The sequence below is a fragment of the Anguilla anguilla genome, chromosome 18 (genome assembly GCF_013347855.1).
Source record: "Anguilla anguilla isolate fAngAng1 chromosome 18, fAngAng1.pri, whole genome shotgun sequence".
NCBI classification, from domain to species: Eukaryota; Metazoa; Chordata; class Actinopteri; order Anguilliformes; family Anguillidae; genus Anguilla; species Anguilla anguilla.
The window spans coordinates 15,563,140-15,583,994 of record NC_049218.1 but is presented as its reverse complement, the minus strand read 5'-3'; the positions used below and the strand labels follow the sequence as shown (position 1 = coordinate 15,583,994).

The 20,855-nt window shown below is 45.7% G+C and overlaps 1 protein-coding gene across 2 annotated transcripts; it reads left to right on the top strand.

Annotated features, from left to right (window-relative positions):
• Positions 1-3,122: 3,122 nt before the first annotated feature.
• Positions 3,123-20,404, top strand: fam120b (family with sequence similarity 120B). 2 transcript variants are annotated; one of them, XM_035400515.1, is made up of 10 exons: positions 3,133-4,911; positions 5,224-5,404; positions 6,104-6,202; positions 6,429-6,601; positions 7,516-7,608; positions 11,006-11,212; positions 11,592-11,694; positions 13,131-13,265; positions 13,731-13,791; positions 14,136-20,404. In XM_035400515.1, the coding sequence occupies exons 1-10, from the start codon at positions 3,904-3,906 to the stop codon at positions 14,173-14,175; spliced, it is 2,100 nt and encodes a 699-aa protein (XP_035256406.1). In that variant the 5' UTR covers positions 3,133-3,903; the 3' UTR covers positions 14,176-20,404. The 2 variants fall into 2 exon arrangements, with proteins under 2 accessions (XP_035256407.1, XP_035256406.1); XM_035400516.1 differs by lacking the exons at positions 11,006-11,212; positions 11,592-11,694; positions 13,131-13,265; positions 13,731-13,791; positions 14,136-20,404 and having other exon boundaries at positions 3,123-4,911; positions 6,404-7,552.
• Positions 20,405-20,855: the final 451 nt, after the last annotated feature.

The following is a 20,855-nucleotide window of genomic DNA, read 5'->3' as shown; positions in this document are numbered from 1 at the left end:
GTAGTGAGAATGTCACCCCTTTGCCAAAATAATCGCAAATTCACTTAGACTGTATTTCAGTTCGGTGTTCCGTGGTCGTTGTCCATGCTTTAAGTGGTGTTCATGTCTAGTAGTCTTTTTTAGAGTTGAGAAGGTTACACGCGCTAGAGCTTACTGTCCTTGCCCGTTCTGCACCATACCCCATCGGACATTTATTAAACTGACGTGGCACACATTTTTCGATTACTGAAGCAAAGCGTAACCGAAAGGCATGGTTTAAATCCTTCAGAATCCTGCCCAGTACACATATTCTTTTCAAACTTAATTTATGCCACGCGAGTCTGTCTTGGTTAAATCAAGCAGAAAGCTTTTTTTTCTTACTCTCCGTCTTTCAGAAGGTGGACTATGGGAAGACTGTTTAACTTAAGTGTTTCTATAGGGGACTGTTGTAGTTTAACTCCTGCCCACCAGTAGCTGCAATGAACAAAGAAGGGACTCGAGGTCTGACTATTCATCTTTTCTTTGCGCTTTAATTTTCATTGATTTTGAATACAAGGGGGAGCCCTTGGGGATTCAATCTGAAGGGCACGACACGCCTTTAGACGCGGCTAGCCCTCTGGCCAACCATCTGCTCCAAACCAAATGGCGTTTTTTCACTTCCAACTGCATGTCTCTACTGTCTCGTACATATTGCACAGTCTTCATCCAAATTGAACTCGAAGCATGTTAAAGAACCTGTAACGGTATGGTCTTCGCCATATGGTGAGGGAAGCCAGAACTTTCATTTTATGAATAAAGTGCTCATGGGAACCTGTGCACGGCAGGCATCACACCATAACGACCGTACGGGAAATGGCTGTTACTTTACAAGTCGCCCACGGTACGGCTGGAATTAATCTGTTAAGACTAAGATTCAACATAATTCCTCTCACTGAATGAAAAAAAAAAATTTTAATTAAAAAAAAAAAAAACTTCGGGAGAAAATTTAACATAAATTGTAAATACACGGGACATATAACGAGTTGTGCAGTTTGCGGTTAGTTTACCCCTCGGGTATAAAATAAAATCCTGTTGGACACGGGTTTTACTACTGAATAGGCTAGTTATTTGCTGACTGCCCTGTTGCATAAATAAACAGTCACATGCGCTAGAGAGGTGGGTAAGGGATTTTCCTTCCTACACGGTTTCCTTGAGGATGTTGAGTTGGGTTCAGAGGAAGGACACAAATTTCTTTCTGCCGAACATATATTGTGTAAAGATGAGAAAAGCGTTATTTGCTGCAATCATGCATGATGTTGCGAAGGCATGTGCTGATTACAATAATAAAAGGTCTGTCGCGTGGCTTGCCAGCGCGCGGATACGGTAGATGATGGATAAGGAGCAGCTATCTCACCCCTCTCTCGAGGAAAAAACCAAAACCATCGCAAATCATCTGCTTCTGTCCAGCCCTTTGCTAATTTTAATGATAAAGCCTTCGCGTGTTTACCTGTGATCCTGGGAGCGAGTGAGCGGTCCTTTGTCTCCAGATCAGATTACTACGGCCAGCTGCTCCAAAGAGGGAAGGACCAATCTGGAAGTGGCCGTATTCTTGTTCTGTCTGTTGCTGGGGTCACACAGGGAGAAGTTTGGGGGATACTTTGGGTTAGCGATAGGAGCACGCATTATAGAGTGTGGGTTTCTAGGGTGGGGGTGGGCCGATACGGGGTTACTTTAGAATGCTTTTGCAGAGATGAGGGCAGTCGCGTGCCGATGTTTTCCAAAGAACATCTGCCTCTTTCCCCGGGGGGCGGTTTTGTGTGGTTGCGCATAGACTGACAGAAGCCTCGAGCGGGTAGGGGGGGGGGAGGTTAGGGGTTCAAGACAATGGTATGCACATCTTAAAACCAACAGATTGCCAGCGACATCAGGCCCAGGTCTAAAAAGATAGTGAAACCGTTTAATTATAGCATATTCAGCCGCATTGTATGGCACGCGCGGCTTAGAGTTCAAAAATGTAAATGTCTAAATGAAACATAGGCTAGTATTTCATTTTTCTTGCAGTTACTTACAAATTGCAAAGTTGGACAAATGCGACAAAGAATTAAACCATACATTTTGGTGAATTCACATTATCATTACATTTCCATCTGAACGTCCTTATCTCAGTTACATAACGTCACATAAATTAGCTATATAGCCTACTATTTAGGCTGTAACTTAGCACTCAGAAATTGACACTGTATATATAGCCCATTTGGCTCCCTAGCTCCTTGCCTCTCACATTAGCTTTCTTTTTATGTTTTCCTTGTAGTTAGTGTTTATATTCAGTTTTTTATTAAATGTAGCACACACTTTCAGTGCATTGCACCGAGGGATTTGAACAGGGCGGCACCCTTTAAGAACGGCCCTCAGTCTCTGAGCATCTGGCCCGTATGAACAGATGTAAGAACCTGTAGGGATAGCAGGCATATGGTCTCTCCTATTCACACTCTGCATGACAGGGTCACAATTGATGAGCTTGGTGTTCACAAATAGTAACATCTTTTTGCCCGTGGGGCGCACTGTTATTTCACATATCTCGTGCACGGAAACCTTCGAACTGCCCCACAAGTTGCTTTTGCCTACATGCGCGTTTTCGCATAGGCTTTTTGAATTTGAACTCTGGGAAAAGATAGTACTCAAAATATTTGTCAGATGCCGTTGATTTGGTGTTTAGAATAAATATACCACAGTACCACCTCGACGAGAGAATAATAATAGGCTAGGCTTTAAAATGCTTGTCGCTTTTTAGGGGGACAATTACCCTTTTCCTCGTCTTTATTGTAATTGCCTTTTGTGGTTCTGTGTCTGAAATCCAATTCTTTCCGGTGTTCACAATTAACATCACAACTGCGTGTGAATGAGGACAATAAATAAGCCGATATTGTTAGACTGAAATCATTTGTTGCAATAAAACACTATAAACGGGATGTAAAATAAATGCAGAAGTACAATTCCCTGAGTAAATGCTTTTTACGTAGGGAAATTCGAATCCTAATAATTATTATTATAGGCTAATAAGAGACGGAGAATACCAAGAGCGGTATTGGTCTTCTATTATTATTATTATTATTATTATTATTATTATTATTATTATTATTATTATGCTATAGATTAAGAGGACAATTTGATGCCAAATGAAACGACAAAACCGAAAACACCGCACGATCCGTCAGTCCATATTTTTGTCCTGAATGGGTATTCCGCGCTGTGACGTAATCAGGTCGGGTTTACCGGAAACGGATACTGTGTAAATGCGTCAGCCAACGAGGAAGCGGCTATTGCTTACTTCCAGGCGTTTCAAATTTGTTCTTGTTTCCTTTCAGAAAGGTTTCTTAGTTTCTTTTCTGATGTAGTTAAACCGCTGTTACGGCGTTGTTTTGCTCAGTTATGTAACGTAGCTTGTTGGCTCATTGCATGCAAATATGAAGTGTCTCCTACACCAGCCTGCTTGCGCTGCTAGCTAAATTCCTGCATCTAGGTAGCTTGTTTGTTTACGTATGCTAGATCACACTCTAAAACGTGGTCTGTTGCATTCCTACAAAACGTGCAGATAACCTACAGAAGTACTGCTGTTTTTCACTGAACATAAAACAACAAACAAGAACTTCGTACTGAATTAGACAAACTACCCGTGTTCCACACGTAGAGTAATGTGCTGTCAACATAGACTGTTGTTTGTTAGCCAGCTATCTCCAGTGACAATGTGTTATATGCATCAGTTCTAATATTTTGAGTATTTGTGAAGGAAGGGGTACTGTTGTAAAGATTTAAAAAATTTAAAAATTGCTTGACATAGAATAGGTGCAATCTAGTGTGTGGGGTGTTCAGCGCTATCGTTGTTATCTGCACATTTGCTGTGTATTGGTATTCCTCGCTGGCGTGAGTGTGTTTGCTGACTCTGAGATGGGGGTGAAGGGGCTGCAGGGGTTTGTGGAGAATGCTGTACCTGGAGCCTGTGTACAGGTGGACCTGAGGGAAATGGCAGAGCAGCACAGGCGGGCGAAGCCGGGACATGTCCCCACACTGGCCGTGGATGGGATGGCCTGCCTGAGGCTCTGGTATAGTTGCCAGGCCTGGGTGCACGGAGGCCAGTGGAGGGAGTATCTGCACCTCCTGGAGGAGTTTGTGGCCTCCTTTACTGCTGCGGGAATCCGTTTGGTGTTTTTCTTTGACGGCGTGGTGGACGATGACAAGCGGAAGGAGTGGGTGAGGCGAAGGCTGAGGGTGAACAAGGACGTGGCCCGAGTTTTTCAGCACATCAAGCTCCACGGACAGCAGCCCGGCAGGGACCTGCTCTGTCTCCCCTCAGGCCTGGCCACCTTCTCCACGTTCGCCCTCAAGTCACTGGGGCAGGAGACCTGGAGCACCACGCGCGAGGCTGACTATGAGATCGCCAGCTATGCCCTGCAGAATGACTGCATGGGGATCCTGAGCCAGGACTCGGACTTCCTGATCTTCGACACTGCGCCGTACTTGTCCGTCTCCCGGCTGCGGCTGGACAGGCTGTGCACGATGCAGCTGTGCCGCGACACATTGTGTCGCACTCTTGGGCTGCACCCCGGCGACCTCCCACTGCTGGCCTGCGTTCTGGGGAACGACACCGTCCCTGAGCAGCGTCTGCAGTGTCTGCGCAGTAAATGCATGGCTGAGTACCGCAGCAGGCTCTCTCAAACCCCAAACCATGGCAAGGTGTTTGCTGTAGCCGAGTTTATCAGCAGTAACCGCCCCTCCAGTGGCGAGGCCGAAGGTATTGTCCGACTGCCACTGTCGGACATCGACCGGGTCCTGCTTGAGGAAGGAGTGCGGAAGTATCTACTTCCAGGTCAAAGGTCACCTTGGGTGAACTCTGACAGTCCTTCCCCTCCCCTCGTATGTGAGATGGAGAGGTTTTCCAGTGCTGATATCATGCAGGTAAAACACAGATAGGTGGTTCACTCTCTGCTAAGCCTGAATTCTGAAAGTGTTTTGTTTTTGAAATTTCCTTAAACCATTTGCAGAAAAGGTAGTTGAAAAATAGGATTGTGTATCAAAATTAGGAACAGTCTTGCTGAGTTTATTAGATGAAGGTCTTAACTAAACAGTTGATTAAATGTCATTAATTTTTTTGTTATGGAAAATATGTATGTACTATATTATGGTAGTAAAGTCTTACTGGCAGATATACAGGTGCATAAACCCCAGGAAAAGCAAATTCATTATGATGATAGTCACTGTTTCTCCCAGGCAGCAAAAGAAAAGCACATTAGAGCAGAGTGCTTCATAGTCTACAATGTCCTGTACGACGGTGTGGTTGAGTGCAGTAACACGCTGGAGGATGAGGAGGAAACGGATCTTCCCCCCCAGGCTCTGCTGTATCGGCCTGCCAGAGAGCGGCTGTACGGCCTTCTGCTGCCCACACCTGCAGGTCAGCCCCTATAGTACTTTACACAGACCCGCACCTGCAGGTCAGCCCCTATAGTACTTTACACAGACCCACACCTGCAGGTCAGCCCCTATAGTACTTTACACAGACCCGCACCTGCAGGTCAGCCCCTATAGTACTTTACACAGACCCACACCTGCAGGTCAGCCCCTATAGTACTTTACACAGACCCACACCTGCAGGTCAGCCCCTATAGTACTTTACACAGACCCGCACCTGCAGATCAGCCCCTATAATACTTTACACAGACCCACACCTGCAGGTCAGCCCCTATAGTACTTTACACAGACCCACACCTGCAGGTCAGCCCCTATAGTGCTTTACACAGCCCAACACCTGCAGGTCAGGCCCCATAGTACTTTACACAGCCCAACACCTGCAGGTCAGGCCCCATAGTGCTTTACACAGCCCAACACCTGCAGGTCAGCCCCCATAGTGCAGATTTAACACATCTCCAGGTTCATTTCTATTATGTTTTAGCCCCTGAAGTGTTACAGCAGACATTTTACATGGAGTTGATTGCAATTTCCATAGAATCATCTTTTCCACTTTTGATCATATTAGTTAAAAGCGATTGTTCACACTTTGCCATTTTTAGCAGCGTGGATAGTTTTGCGTGATTTGTGTCTAGGCCTGTGTTATGCATCAGCCAAGGCCCGTACTGTTGGTCTCTGTGCACAGGCTCCAGTCCAGCTCCTGCAGTAAAGGAGTGGTTTGTCTTTCCTGGAAACCAACTTAAGGAGCCAGACTTAGTGTCACCTGTTCCGCTGGGCCAGCCAGGTATAACGCTGAGATTTTTGTGTGCGTGCGTGAGTGTGTCCATGTATGTTTGGAAACATACTTGAATTTTGCTTAAATTAAAAAAATGTTCATTTTGTTTGAAAAACAAACTGTTTAACAGAAAAGTGGTTTGCTAATGTTCAGTGTTAGTAATGCTTGTCAGTCTTGCGAGAATTAAAATAGCTTTGGCGTGCCGGGCAGTAAAGTGGCACACATTGCCCCTCAGGAGGAAACCCAGATTTGAGCGTCCTGTGGTTTGGAGAAGGTGCGACCGTGACGGCGCTCCGTGTGACCGCATTCCTCGCCATCTTCAGCCTGCAGGACTTCGCAGAGGACCTGCAGCAGCTGGATACGCCCCTTATGGCCGTGGGCCTCCTCCTCATTTACATCTCACTGCAGGTAGGAGCTGTGCCTCATCCAGGTCTGATGTGTTCACACCTGTCGCCAACAGAAGGCGTATCATTCAGTGCGTTTCACGAAAATCGTACCAAATCTACATTTATACTGGGATTAAAAGCTCAGAATGTCATCAGACAGAAAGCTTGGCTTGGCGACAAGCTGGGTTTCTGGAGGAATTTGCTGTCTGTACATGCATAAATTACATCTTGTGTTCCATTTTGTCTCCAGTTTGTTCTTATTAAGAAATAAAATATGTTTTGAGAATCTGACTCCTTTGGCAGCTTTTCAGGAATATGATACACACTGCTCTGTACTAGCAGTATGAAATCCTGCATGTTTTTGGGTAAACCATCAGCTAACGTGGATTGGGCCACAAGAGGTTTGAAGACTGCTGTGACAGATCATGGGATCTCATTGTTTTTATTTTCGAGAGCCTTTGAAACTAAAATCTTGGTTGCATGATATGGCGACCGTAGACTTATCTCAAGAGAAAGTTTCAGTACATATGGATTATATGCTGTAAAATAATTTGCCTGTGCTTTGTGTGGAATGATTGTTAAAGATTGTGCAGACTTTCTAATAGCTAATTGTAAAATGTCATGAGTGTCAGTATTGAGTCTCCTTTTTATAATAAATATTACAGAATGCTACAGTCTGTTTGCAATTTTAAGGTTGAAATTCAAGAAAGCATATTTTACAGGTTTTTTATGTGAATGCAGTCAGGGGATGCAGATTCTTTGTTTATTTTTTTGATTATAGCATAATCCAGATGACCAGACATAGTGTGTTTTTTGTGTCTGTTTGTGTCAAATGAAATAGTTTGTTTTCCCACCCCGCCCCCATTTTCAGTGAATTGAAGCGTTTGTCTTCCAGACTAGAACAGCTCCTGCCTGTCATTGCTGTGTCTTTTTCAGGATAGTCACCTTTCCTTGGAAGATGTGGATGCGTATCTCAGCCAAGCCGTCTGTATGAGGGGCAAGTCATACACTGAGCTCCTTTCTACCAGGGTAAGTTTACACTGAACGTCTGTATCACCCTCCACTTTCAACTACAAAACCAAAAGCTATTTTAGGATGTTTGTGCAGTGGATAGGGTAGTGATATTAAGAGTTTCTTTAAAAATAATTTCTGTTTTCCTGTCAGTATGAAAACTGATTGGGGCCCAACACAAAAGGCACCTATAATGTGGAAATTGGGTATTCAATGCCTGTTGGATGGCTAATTTGGTTTTTGCATTAATTACATTACCACAAGTCATCAGTCCATGGAGAGTGAAGTTTGCATCTTTGTAGCATATCCATGCTAATTGCTTAACATGAACGTCTACCTGGTGAAAGTAGCAGAATGGCCTAAATAGCTCTGACTATTGACCCAAAAATAAATCCTGGATTTTGAGTTGTCATTATTGTTGTCATTGAAAAGTGATGGGAAACATAGGTCTGATTTGAAGGGGAACCCAATATAGATGCCTGTCAGTGTTCATGGTTTACCATGTGCATATGTACCGCAGTTGCTGGTGTTTTGACACATATTGCATGCGTTATAGCTGCTATACATTTCGTTCAACAGGCCGATTTGTTGGTTCTAGGAATTCAGTGTATGTGTGTTGTTGTAAATCAGTTGGTTTTATGCTGTAACTTTGCCAAAAGAGAAGTACTACAAAATATTAAGTGTATCATTAGATTATAAACACAACTCGTATAATAAAATCTTCATTTTAATAAGTTTATTTGTATTAATTTTATTTAATCAGAAAACTGGTGAGTTTTAGACCTTTCAATGAGCATTAGACAAATGAAAAATGAAAAAGGTGAGCAGTCATGAGGAAATGTGCAACAAAGGCATCTAAAAATAAAGACAGACAGGTTTTGAATATAGTGAAGTGTTACACCGTTACAGACGCGTAGTGGCCGACAGCAAGGAGACGTGCACCAGATGCAGTGCTTTCTCTCCGCCGTAGCGAGTCCCATAGAAGAACAGTTTATTGTTTGCCGGTGCAGAGCTGAACTGTGGGGATGATTGTGAGCAGCCGAAGCGCTGTAATTGTGGTGTAAACCTGAGGCCGACTCTGAGGGGGGAGGTGGGGGGGGGGCTGGCGCCGGCCCCCACGCTGACCGCACGCCTATTTCGGCTCTCTCCCTAATTTAAACCCTCCCCGCTCTGCGTGCTATTTCAAACCCAGCCGCCGAGGGCAGCTCGCGGTTTCCCGCGCGCGGGGCGACGGCGTCCGCGCGGCGGAGATAATGGCCGCCGCCGGGAGGCAGACGGGGAGCCTCCTCCTGATTTAGCGCGCCGCCAGCGTCTCCCAGCTGCCCGCCGGCCCGCTGCAGTCCCCCGGAGCGCCGAGCCATTCGGGGCTGCGCCTCCCCGCTCGTGTTCGGGGGGAAAGCAGGGCGTTTAGGCTCACTGCAGTCCTCTGGAGCGCAGAGCTGTTCGGGGCTGCACCTCCCCGCGCGCGTCTGAGAGGAAGGCTGGATGTTTAGGCACGCTGCAGCACCTCAGGCATCTAGCCCAGACCTGCCAAACTGCGTACCTCCGGGTTGTGCAGAATTGGCTGACTGCTTGTAAAACATCTTGTACAAATCTTAAACTGTGAGAAAACATTTGTAAGATGTTTGGGTGGGTCAACTTCAGGACCATGGAATACTGTCATGACTCGCACTCAAACTCTCACACTATTATTTTGTAAATATACGTAATGCGTCCAACTGAGCAGTTTCAACAGCGTGCGTGTGTGCACGTGTGCGTGTGTGTACCCGTGTGTGTCTGTGTATGTGTGTATGCGTGTGTGTACGCGTGTGTGTGTCTGTTTGTGTCCATGTATGTGTGTGTACGTGATTGTGTGTGTGTTATTACCTTTAGTGTGTGTATGTGCAGGTCTGTTTGAAAGGGGTGTTTTAGTGTGTTTGCTGAGTGCACAGCAGCAGCAGGTGGGGGACTGGAGAGCAGGGAGGGGGGGGTTAGGGGTTGGGAGCGGGGGGGCGTGGGGGGGTGGGGGGGGTGGACAGACGGAGCCCGGCTGCCTCTCAGCTCCTGAGAGCTGGGAGCACCTGTCGCGCTGAGTGCTTTTACGCCCGTCAGAACGGACACGGCCACATCTGCCCGGAGCCCCTGAACGGCGGGCCGCGCGGGAGGCAGCCGGGAGGGACAGATGGCGCAGATCCCTCGGGGGGCTGCCTGGTACCTCCCTAAACCCCATCTGGTTTGGAGCGCTCCGTCGGAGACAGAATGCCTCCACACTGGGCCCCTGCATACCCCTGCATGAGGGAACCACAAAAAGCCAAAAACCAGAAATACTCTCCGTCTAAATGTGAAAATGTGACCAGCCCTGGAGCACACCCACTACTCACGATAATGCAGGAAAATATGGTGCCTAAAAGTATTGGGGTTGAACTGCAAATACTAGAACTCAAAATTCAAATATATTTAAGGTGAAATGTAGCCATGTTAAAACTTCACAGAAATGGTCATTTGAGATAATCGCATGTACATTTACGCTGTTCGAGGGACTGGAGCACATGCATGTTCATTTTCCAGTGTTCAGTGTAATTCATATGACAAGTTCCTTGTTGGTGCAAAAATGCTGTCCATGGTTGAAGTTTGGGGGAACATGGTTTTTAAGGGTGCTGTTACCCACAGAGCTTTGGGACACTGGTTGTCCCTCCAGTTGGGCTTTTGGGAAGAGAAGACACCCCATTAGCAGAGCTGGCAGACAGTGAAAGAAGCACGGAGAAGCAGGGATTAGTGTCTCATATCCTGATGAGAACGTTCTCTCCCTCCTTACGTTCACAGGTTATAGTTCTTCCCAAAAGCTATCAGACCAGCGTAGAGGAGGAGCTGAGAGAAACAACAAGTTTAGTTAGCAGTGGTGCCCTCATGGCTTCTGAAATCTCAAGCAGGAACACTTGCAGAATGTGCTCAGCTGACAGAATGCACTGCACTCAGACCAGTGAATGTTAAGCCACAGTGTTTTTCACATATTTTAATTGACCGTTTCAGATGGACAGCTGTTAAAGCTGGCAATGGCGTGCACTCCAAAAAGCAATGACATAATCTTTACACACAACGCTTTGTTACACACTGCTAGGTACTTCAACCATGTCTTTATCTGCAGACCTGCTGTGTGGGTGTGTGCAGAGACAGGCATAGGTGAGCCCATCTGTTGCCTGCATAGAGGACTTGGGGTGGTTCTGATTGGTCCATAGGGGCTTGGGGTGGTTTTGATTGGTCCATAAGTGACTCAGAATGGTTCTTATTGGTCCATAGGGGACTCAGGATGGTTCTGACTGGTCCATAGGGGGCGTTGGGTGGTTCTGATTGGTCCATAGAGGACTCTGGGTGTTTTGATTGGTCTATTGGGGGCACGGGGTGATTCTGATTAGTCTGTCTCTCCCTGTTCCTGCAGGTGTCGGTTGTGGACTCGAGGGCTGTTCAGCTGGGCTCGCTCTTTGTTCGGGGGCTGGCGGTCCTCATTGCAGCCAACAGTGCCTGCGGCTTCCCTTTCCTCTCAGATCACCTAATGCCCTGGAACACCTTCGACGGGTTTCTCTTCCACTCAAAGTACCTGCAGGCCCACCGTGGGAGTACTGATGGAGAGCTACTGGAGGGCAATGTAAGGTTATCTGTGTGAGGCTACCTGTGTGAGTGTACCTGTGTCTGGTTACCTGTGTGAGGTTACCTGTGCGGGAGTACCCATGTGAGGTTACCTGTGTGGGAGTGCATTACATTACATTTATTCGGCAGAAGCCACGTACAGTAAGTGCAGTAACAACTACAAAACACAGGTCCGATAGGGTACAGTAAATGTACCCATACCCATGTGAGGTTACTTGTGTGAGTGTACCTGTATGGTTAGCTTGTGTGAGTGCACCTGTGTTATTACCTGTGAGTGTACCTGTGTGTGTGTACTTGTATGGTTACCTGTGAGTCCTCCTGTATGAGTGTACCTGTATAGTTAGCTGTATGAGTGTTTCTGTGCTGTTCTCCTGCAGGATTCCTGGGTCTCACAGTTCCGGCAGCTGAGAGAGCTGGTGCTTAGCGTCTGCAGGAGGAGAGGAAAAGCTATCCTCAGCGCACCACGGAGAGTGGCTGCAGGTTTTACACTTCACGCATTCTTCTGTCGTTTTTTTAAAACATCAGTCTAACAGCACAGTCTTACTGCTAAAATAGCATGTTCTAAAACCACACTGACCTCTGCCAAAGTCCCAGTATCTTGGGCGAATGTTTTTCTGAGTAATTTTTACAGTGTAAGAGGATCTACTGTCATTATTATAATGCGTATAGCGTCAGTAATATTCCCTGGTCTTGTGAGACTCAGGGTGCCCCTTGTGGAAAAGCAGTACTGAACAGTCTGGCCCTTTGGCCTGGACTCTCCAATACAGATGAGAGGCAGTTCATTCTAGATGTCCAGAGTGCTTGGTCATTACCAGAATAATTTTTGGTTTCTTTTTATAGGGCGTGATCTATTTTAAGTAACATAACAAGAAGAAAAAAAGCATAATGTTGGGGCTGGTGCAAACTGCCTTTTTTCTTTTCTCTCAACTGCCGTCTTTGTGGTTCTTCAGTCGGAATGAAAGCTCCCTCAAAATTATACCCATCTGTCTGCTCTCGTGCCGTGGAGAAGCACATGGCCTGCATTTCAGGCTTTATTTCTTTCATTCTGTCTTTCATCCTCCTTGATTTTGTATTACGTTTTGTGCCTTGTGTTATCAGATGGTAGAAATGACTGCTGATTTCTCCATGTCTCATAGGGTCTTCTGATGGTTACAGTTACAGCAGGGAAATTAGTATTACATTACAGGCTTATTAATTGCACAGAATATGGAAAATGAACCAGGCTTGGATGTAAGCAGATATTAAAGTCTGCCCTCCATTTATGAAATGGCCATCTTTGCATGGATGCTGTTTTTGAGTAAAATTGTAAACATTTGGCGAGTGTTGTAGAGAGGGACGTATGTTTGGATGGGCCTCAGACTCTTACCCAGTATTTAAAATATTTTATTAATTGAAACATAGATATTTCCAAAGAGATGGTAATTTATTCTGTGAATGTCTGTTCATGAGCAGTTAAAATGATCAGAAGTGGGCTAGACTTGTGACCATGTTGTGAATTTTTTAATAGCAGGTCATTAGCACACTGCTTGAAGTGTCTTGCTGTACTAAGTACTGTAAGGGCATACATCATAGATAAAGGATGTCATTTCAGCAAATGAAATGTAACAGCCCTGAATTCCACAAGAAAATGCCATGTATCAATACTTTCTCTTCCTCTTTTACCTTTAACTTCTATTCCCTCATTTGTTACTCTTTCACTTGTGCATCTTCAGGAGTTTGTGAGTTATATGCGTCAAGGAGAGTGGGCATATGAAGAGGAATGTCTAAGACCCCAGTCCCATGAGGACACTCTTGTTATGCTTTGGGGATAATTGCATGGTTCCTGTTTTGGGTGATTCTTTTTTCTGCTTCATGTGGATATTTATACTGAGTGTCTGGCCTGTATAACTAAAACTGCAGTTAAATGTTTCCAACAGCCTCTTGGAAACCGATGGGTAGAGAAGACAATCCAACAGAGAAAAGACCCCAGCACTTCAAATATGCAGAGCAGCCCTGTCCCCCACCCCAAAACTACAGGGTCCAGAGCAGAGGCCCCAGGCCTGACATGCAAGGTATTGAGCCAGGCTGGACTGGGCTGTACTGGGCCATGCTCAACTGGGCTGTACTGAGCCAGGCTGGACTGGGCTGTACTGGGCCAGGCACAACTGAGCTGTACTGGGCTTGGCACAACTGAGCTTTATTGGGCCAGGCTCAACTAGGCTGTTTCTGATCTGCCCTGAAATACAAATAAATATGATCATTTTCATCAGATATGAAGTATGATCCTTCCTATCTGACGGATGTGAAAAACATCTTATAGCTGTCAGTTGGAACACTGCACAGAATTGCGTGTCTATGGGTAGTGTCATCAGTTCTACCACAGGACTTGCAATTACAGTTTCTTCACTCTGTTGCCAAAACTTGTTGATCCTCATTGTACACTGATGCTTTTTATTATACAACTGTTTATGAACCACCGTTACCTGGGATGGAAGCTTTACAGGGTCTCGTATTTAAGCCCGCTTTGTATTCTGCAGAATGTGGTTATGGACCCAGATCAAGGCGCCCAGGCAGGCAGCGATACCGGCTTGCCCCACGGTGAGTTTCTGCTGCAAAGAAGGCTTCTCTTCACGGCTATGAGTAAACTCTGGGCTTCTGTCTTCAGTTCTCTCTTTTGAGTGTTCAAACCCATCATATTCAAGTTATTCGAGTTACTTTAGACATTAGCTGCTGTACTCACATTGTGTCTTCAGCCCATTTAAATAATGTAGCAAGACGTGAAAATGTGGGGGTTGGGGTTTGGTGATGATCTTCAGATTCTGAACCTCTTCGGCTCAGCTGGTGTTGAACGTTGAGCTCTTTCCTTGTGGGTGCTGCACACCTTTAGCCTCTGTGTGTCTTTTACATAGACTGACGGGGCTGCTCCTCTTGTTTATTTTCAGGTGGCCCCAGCACCCAAACTCCAGGCCCTACTTCCCCTGATCCCCAGCGGCTCAGAGACCCAGGCCTGAAGAGAAGACCACTGCAGTTCTGCTGCAGGAAGCCGCTGCTGCTGAGGCAGCCCCTTATGGAAACAGACAGGCAGATGTGCTGTAGGACAGGACAGATCATCCATGGGCTGGTTTTGAATCAGCTGGAGCTGTTTGCTGTTGCAGCAGTGTGGACTCTTTGCCTCACCGTCTCACAGCATGTTAGTTAATCTTAGTGCAAACCTGGAAGTCTTTTAAAGTTCAGTCCAGCCTGTGGATGTGAGCTAGACTCTCTGGGCTCCCCACAGACAGAGGGAAGGAAGTATTCCTATATCAATAATATTTTCAGAATTATTATTTGTAATAGCTTTAGTAGTGATTATAATATAATAATACAGTAGAGTAGGGGCTAGACAGATGGGACTGATGGAGGAGAAGACTGAGAGTTTAGAGGAAATACAGCAGGTGATGGAACACTGCAAAGGGCAGATTGTTTCCACTCAGATTAGCATCTCAAATCCCTGAGAAGGTCTTTAAATACCAAAATGCAGAGATACCCCTCCTTTTGTTGAATGTTTTTTTGGGGGGGTCATGTTACTGTAAATCTGTAAAGCGCGCTGCATGCGACAGCCCCTCAAATCTGAGAGAGAGAAATCTCAGAGGAAGGAAGCTTGTTTTGGTCAAAGGAAGATATTAAAACGCTGGACAGGTTTGCACACTGTATTATTAACTCAAACATCTTATTGAACCCTTTAAAAGAGATTTTCACACCTCTCGCCATCAGATATTGAGAGGCTCAGCATAGTTTATCTTCCCAGAGCTTCTCAGTGCTTGTCAGACACTTTTACATACCTTTGTTGGACAAACAAAGCAAAACATAACCAAGTGGAAACGGGGGCGGTCCAGTAGCACCCAGAAGTCCTGCTTATTGTGGAATACCTCTGAGGAACTTCTATAAATGCATCACTGTAACCATTAGCCAATCAGCGCGCCTGACTGCCCTGACCCCTGCTTTTATTAAGGTTTGTCAAACACAGGTACTTCAGCTGAAGTAGCTCATGCAGGTAGGGGAGACTGGGGGACTCGGGCTTATGGAGGGTAGGGGGTTACCGGCCCCTTTTCAACACCACAAGGTGATGATTTGTGAGTGTGGGGGTGTTGACTACACCCCCCACCCCCTCCCAGACGGGCGAGCACCTGCTGAAGTGCTAATTCACCACAGGCCTCTGGACCCCCTGCCCCTCCTCCTGCTTTTAAATAAGCAGCTGTCGGGGGTGGGAGAGGCCAGACAAAATCATCTGGAGCCTGAAATTAGACAGGAGGCCGAGAGGCTTCCAAATCAGCAGCGGAGAGATGTGTGTTTTTCTACGGGTTTTTCTTTGATTTCACAAAGTGTGGGAAGACTCCAGTGTACCATGCTCGGTGGGGAAGAGGGGGTGGGGGGAAGATGATTGACTGCGAAAGGCAGACTGGGCTGGGCATCCCTTTCTGGGTGTAATTAGTCCCAGAAGATCTCTTATCTGTTAGCCCTTGTGGCTTGGATCACGTCCAAGTACACAGGAGGCATGGCTGCTGATAGGTTGAGCATCGGGGAAATCATATGTTCCACCAATCTGAGTGTTGCTGTTTCAATTAGACAAACTGATTGGGGGAAAACAGCAAAATGGGAACCTGTCCTTTGGAACAAATGAGGAACATTAGCAAACTAAATTAGGGGTTGGGGGTGATTCTTCATGTAATTGGTGGTCTGCAGTGGAATGGGAGGGGAGCTCAGAGATGAAAGGGGTTTGTTTAGCTAGTGCCTGCAACATGTTCAGGAGTCTGTGTCCAGAAGCCCAGGAAGGTTCCCAAAAGCCTCGTAAATGTCCGATAACAGCCTTTTGTTTGGGCCTTTCCTGTTGAATATACCGGCAGTCCTAACTAGAGGCCGTTAAACCACTCAAGACTGTTTCACTGAACCGCTTTCATTCACAAACTGATTTATTTTTGTCAGGCCACAATATTACAGCTTCTTTTTTTTAAACTTCATACTCAAAGTGATTTATGTACACTTAAATATAATCTCTCTTTCAGACAGGTTTCCATTCATAACACTATCGACTGCTTATTTTTTTATCAGATATTATAAACCACCAATTTTCCAGCTGGGCGCCATAAAACAGTCCGGAGCGGAAATAGGATACGGGCAAAATTCCTGCGCTCAAGTCGCCACAGCGGAGCTCTTTCCCTTATCCACCTGACCCGAAATGCAAACTGGAACAGAAAACAAAGCTATGCGAACAGACGGCCTGATGCTTCCGGGCTAGATAGCATTTAGATCTTAATGAACTTGGAAGAGGACAGGGAATTGGAACACATGGCATTCTGTGCTCTATGCTTTCAAACTCCATAGCCTGCACTCTACATTTTGGGAATCCACAGTTCTGCCTGCACTCTATGGTTTGGGAATTCATAGTTCTGCCTGCACTCTATGGTTTGGGAATCCACAGTTGAGCCTGCACTCAACAGTTTGGGTATCTATAGTTCAGCCTGCACTCTATGGTTCGGGAATCCACAATTGAGTCTTCACTCTGTGGTTTGGTTTTTGCAGGGAGAAAGTGCAGATGATGCGTCTCCGAGCCGCTCTGGCAGAGCTGTGTGCAGAGGGAAAAGCAGCACATCCTTCTATCAGTGAGTTTCACAGCCTGCTTCATGCATGTAATGAGGGTGAAGCTTCACGGGTGCCCACAGTAAATATGGCTGCTGCCAGAGGCGCAGTGGCCGGGGCTGAGCGGGACAGGCCCGGAGGTGCCCACCAGACACGGGTGCTGCGGTCAGGCCCGTGACGGGGGTGTGGCCGTCACGCTAGGGGGCGGTCCACCACAGACTCCTGGCCTTGGCGCGGCGTGGTCCTCATTTCCTGCACGGGTGGGCGGGGTCAGCAGGCAGAGCGGAGCCAAAAGTCACTCGTAATTTTTTTCTGGCAAGCCCTGGAGAACGAAAGAGAGGGAGACGCTGCAGTTTGTGTTTCTGTCGGTCAGATGTGGCAAGAGCTCTCAGGGAGAAAGGGGTCTGGCACAGAGGGCTGTGCACACCAGCGGACATCATTTTAGCCTTTTCTGTTTATTTTTATTATTAGCAGTAAGTTCATGCTGTGTGCTTCAATAAAACACGCTGTGCTTAACGGCTACCCCAAACCTCGCTGTGTAAGAGGGACGAAGGGTCCAATGAATCAGTGGCAGTTAGGATAATTATAGATTTGTTTTCTATCTATTTTCAGACATTGACCTCATGCTGAAGTCAAAACACTTTTTAAATCATTTCAAGTTGATTCTCGAATGGTTTCTGTGCTAAAACACTAAGCTGGTACAATGTGAATCTAATTTCTCTATAGGCTTTATTAGAGAAATTACAGGAGATATACACAGCATCAGAACTGATTGGGACATTGCATAAGTAGCTGAAATAATCCTCAAAGCCATGAATAACAGTGCGCAGATTTAGAGGCCCTGTCGGTGGTGAGCTATAAATACACCCTTAATGGTTTGTTTCGGGAACCAGCCCCAGACTTGCCCTCGCTAATTATAATGGATAGACGTACATTACACAAAGCATGCTGGTACAAACCCTTCACTGGAAATGGTACAACTGAATTTGGAAAAACCAATCAGAACATGGATTGTATAGCTGACGTATGTTCCAGTAAAGGGGGCTGCAAGACCGCGTGCCACTCCAATACGGTTTAGTTTCATCTGTCAGCGGTGTGTCAGTCGTGGGCTCCACGCTGGTTAATGTTTTCAGATGTATTGCAAGGCAACTTTGTTGGCATGGCAACTATTGGTTTGCCCTCCCCGTCTTCTCTTTAACCCCACAGTAAGAAGATACTGTACATGGTTTTATAATAATGATGCCACTTATGAGATAAACTGTTCCAGAACAGCTTTCATTTTCAGCAGTGGAAATTTGTGGAGTTGTCAGAAAGTTTACGGTCTTTTTCCATTTTTGCCGCAGCAGACTTGACGTGATAATAATACTTCTTTCCTTACAGAATAAATGGTCTAACACCAAAAACTAGAGATTTTTAAGATGAATATGTATAGATTCAATTAATCAGATTCAGTGTTCTCTCCTCAAATTGTATTTTTGTTTAGATCCAGTCTTCAGAGTTGGAGAGCTCTGGTAGTGATTTTCTCTGATTTTCAGTGCTCTGGTAGTGACCAAAGCCTTCTCCGATCCCCACACCGCTTTCCCCAATGAGAGTGTTTGTGCTTCTCTCAAACAATCCCTGTGAAGAGTCCCAGTAAACATTCAGCATGCCCACCCCGCCCCAGCCCACCCCATCTCCCCCTCCAGTCTTCTAATCTAATCCTGTCCCCACGGCGACAGCGTCGCTCGCCTTGTCTCGTGGTGAGCGGGCGGCACCACTGGCAATCTGCTGCCAACCCTCCGGCCACATTTATGCCAAATTCATGCCTGGGCAACGTACAGCTCCAGCACAAACAAGCTACCCCTGCAGACCTTTCAGCACACAGCCCTCTCTGTTATTACTGCCCTGACCAAAACAAGACAAGTCTCATTTAGGGTATTCTGTATTGATATTCATATAGGCCTATGAAATATTTTTTAGAGAGATTGCATTGCAACTAATATTAAACTGAACTCAAATCCACTTTAGTCATATTTGTCTGTGGAACAGCTATGTAAAAGACACAATTCCAGGAGAGTTGTGTTTTATGGAGTGGAACTTTATGGACCTTCTCTGGCCAGATGTCTCATGTCCTCTTACAGCCAGTCCCTGCAGTTTAGTTAAGCTGAGTCTGTGCTGAAATGCAGTGGGCTGTCAGTAATCTGGCTTTAAACAGTTTTTATGCCACCATTCACATCTCCTGGCTAATCTCCCTTTGTGATGTAACAATGCAGCACCAAATGAGGAGGAAACATCAGGTTATTTTTCAGCGCCAGCCTCCTCCCCGCCCTCGGGCTGTAGTGATGACTGATGCTGATTGGAGCATATGCTGCCTGTTGCACACCCACCATCTGTTCACTCTGTGGATGGAGTCTTCCCGTTGCCACGGCGATGGGGCCATTCACTGGAATGGCCCAGAACACACTTCCTGCTCAGGTTTCTGTTGTATTACTTTTTTGTTTGTGCACAGGAATGGCATTGCTGCTGTATGTTCTACAACAGCCCACAGAACTGGTATAGCCAGCGCCTAGTCTGTGACATGTCTGAGTGGCCTAAATTTATCTGCAAATTCATCTGCAGATTCATGTCGCAGTGCTTTCATTCACTGAAAGAGCCAGCTGGACTCTGCCACATGCAACTGCTAGAGTTTCGGTTCCCCAGTGTGTCTCTACACAAGTTTGTTGCTTATATTTCCAGTATACAGTGAAACAGTTCAAATGTTCTACTGCGTGTGTGAGAAGAGATTTAAGTCTGGCACCACATCAACAGATACAGATCTCAGCAAAGATCCCTTTCATGGCAACCCCCCACCCCCAACGCCCCTCCCCCCCACACCCCAGCCTAAAATCTGCATGTCATTTGTTAGTGGGGTGCTTTGTGCTAAACTGCTCCAAAGCAATGTTGTGGTTTTTATAATGTGTAGGTCTAAACTGAGGCCAGACATTGCTTTTCACTTTTGATTTGAGTCACTGTTACACGCAGATCCATCACTCACATGTGTGGAGACGCTAAGAAACAGAAAAGGCCCTTCATTGAAATGAAGTGTCATTGAGACGAGCCTGTGAAAATGTTCTGTCTGCCAATGATACAAACAATGCCTTCCTGTTCCGCTCAGATCGTAGTGTTTTACACCAAATCTATTACCTTCTCCACAAGGGGGATGCATCTGACTTCGTACTTCTGTCTTTATGTCCATCTGTCTGTCCACATCAAGATATATCAGCAATACCATTTTACTACTATGAATTCAAGATTGATTTCTGCTTAAAGTTTTAAAGCTACTATAGTACCTTAACTAGATTGTTCTCAAATTTTAGACTGCAAAATTGCAAAGTTTTGTTTAGTTTTTTCCCCCTCACAATTTATCTGTAGATCTTAAGGATTCCATAGAGGCAACAATCCCAGAAATTTGCTACAGCATTGTTATAATGTGACGCTGGTGTACCAACTGAACCACAACCATACTGAAAAACATTTTTTTGCATTTACATAGGAAAATAATAGATCTTTTTAACAGGTTACGACACCAAAGACGTAATGATGTGCACTATTTTACCTAATTAAAGCTTCTGTGTTACAAAAGCTTGTGTCTGAGATTGTTCTTTAAGAAATCTGAATAGGGGTTAACATAGCAAAGAGCCTATTTCAGGCCCTGAGCAAAGTTTCTCTTACTTTTTTAAAAGAAAGAATATTTATTAATATATGACATTTATTTATTATGCTGTGTTGTGATATTATGTGGGACTACACTTCCCATGATACTAAGTTCTCATGTCAAAGTTTTGGTGCTGTTTCCGCAGCGGTCTGCAGACTGAATGTGTTTGTGTGTGTGTGGGTGCATGTGTGCGTGCGTGCGTGCCACTGGCCCTTGCTCTACTGCTGGACAGTTCTCTAAATGTAGTCATTACTGAGGATAAACGGACAGGACTCCCTGGGTCTGCGCAAAGCCACTCTCATATTAACCAGCACTGAGCGATAGCTGGTACACAGGTGGCCCTGGGCTCACACTGATCTGGGTGAACCCTTCC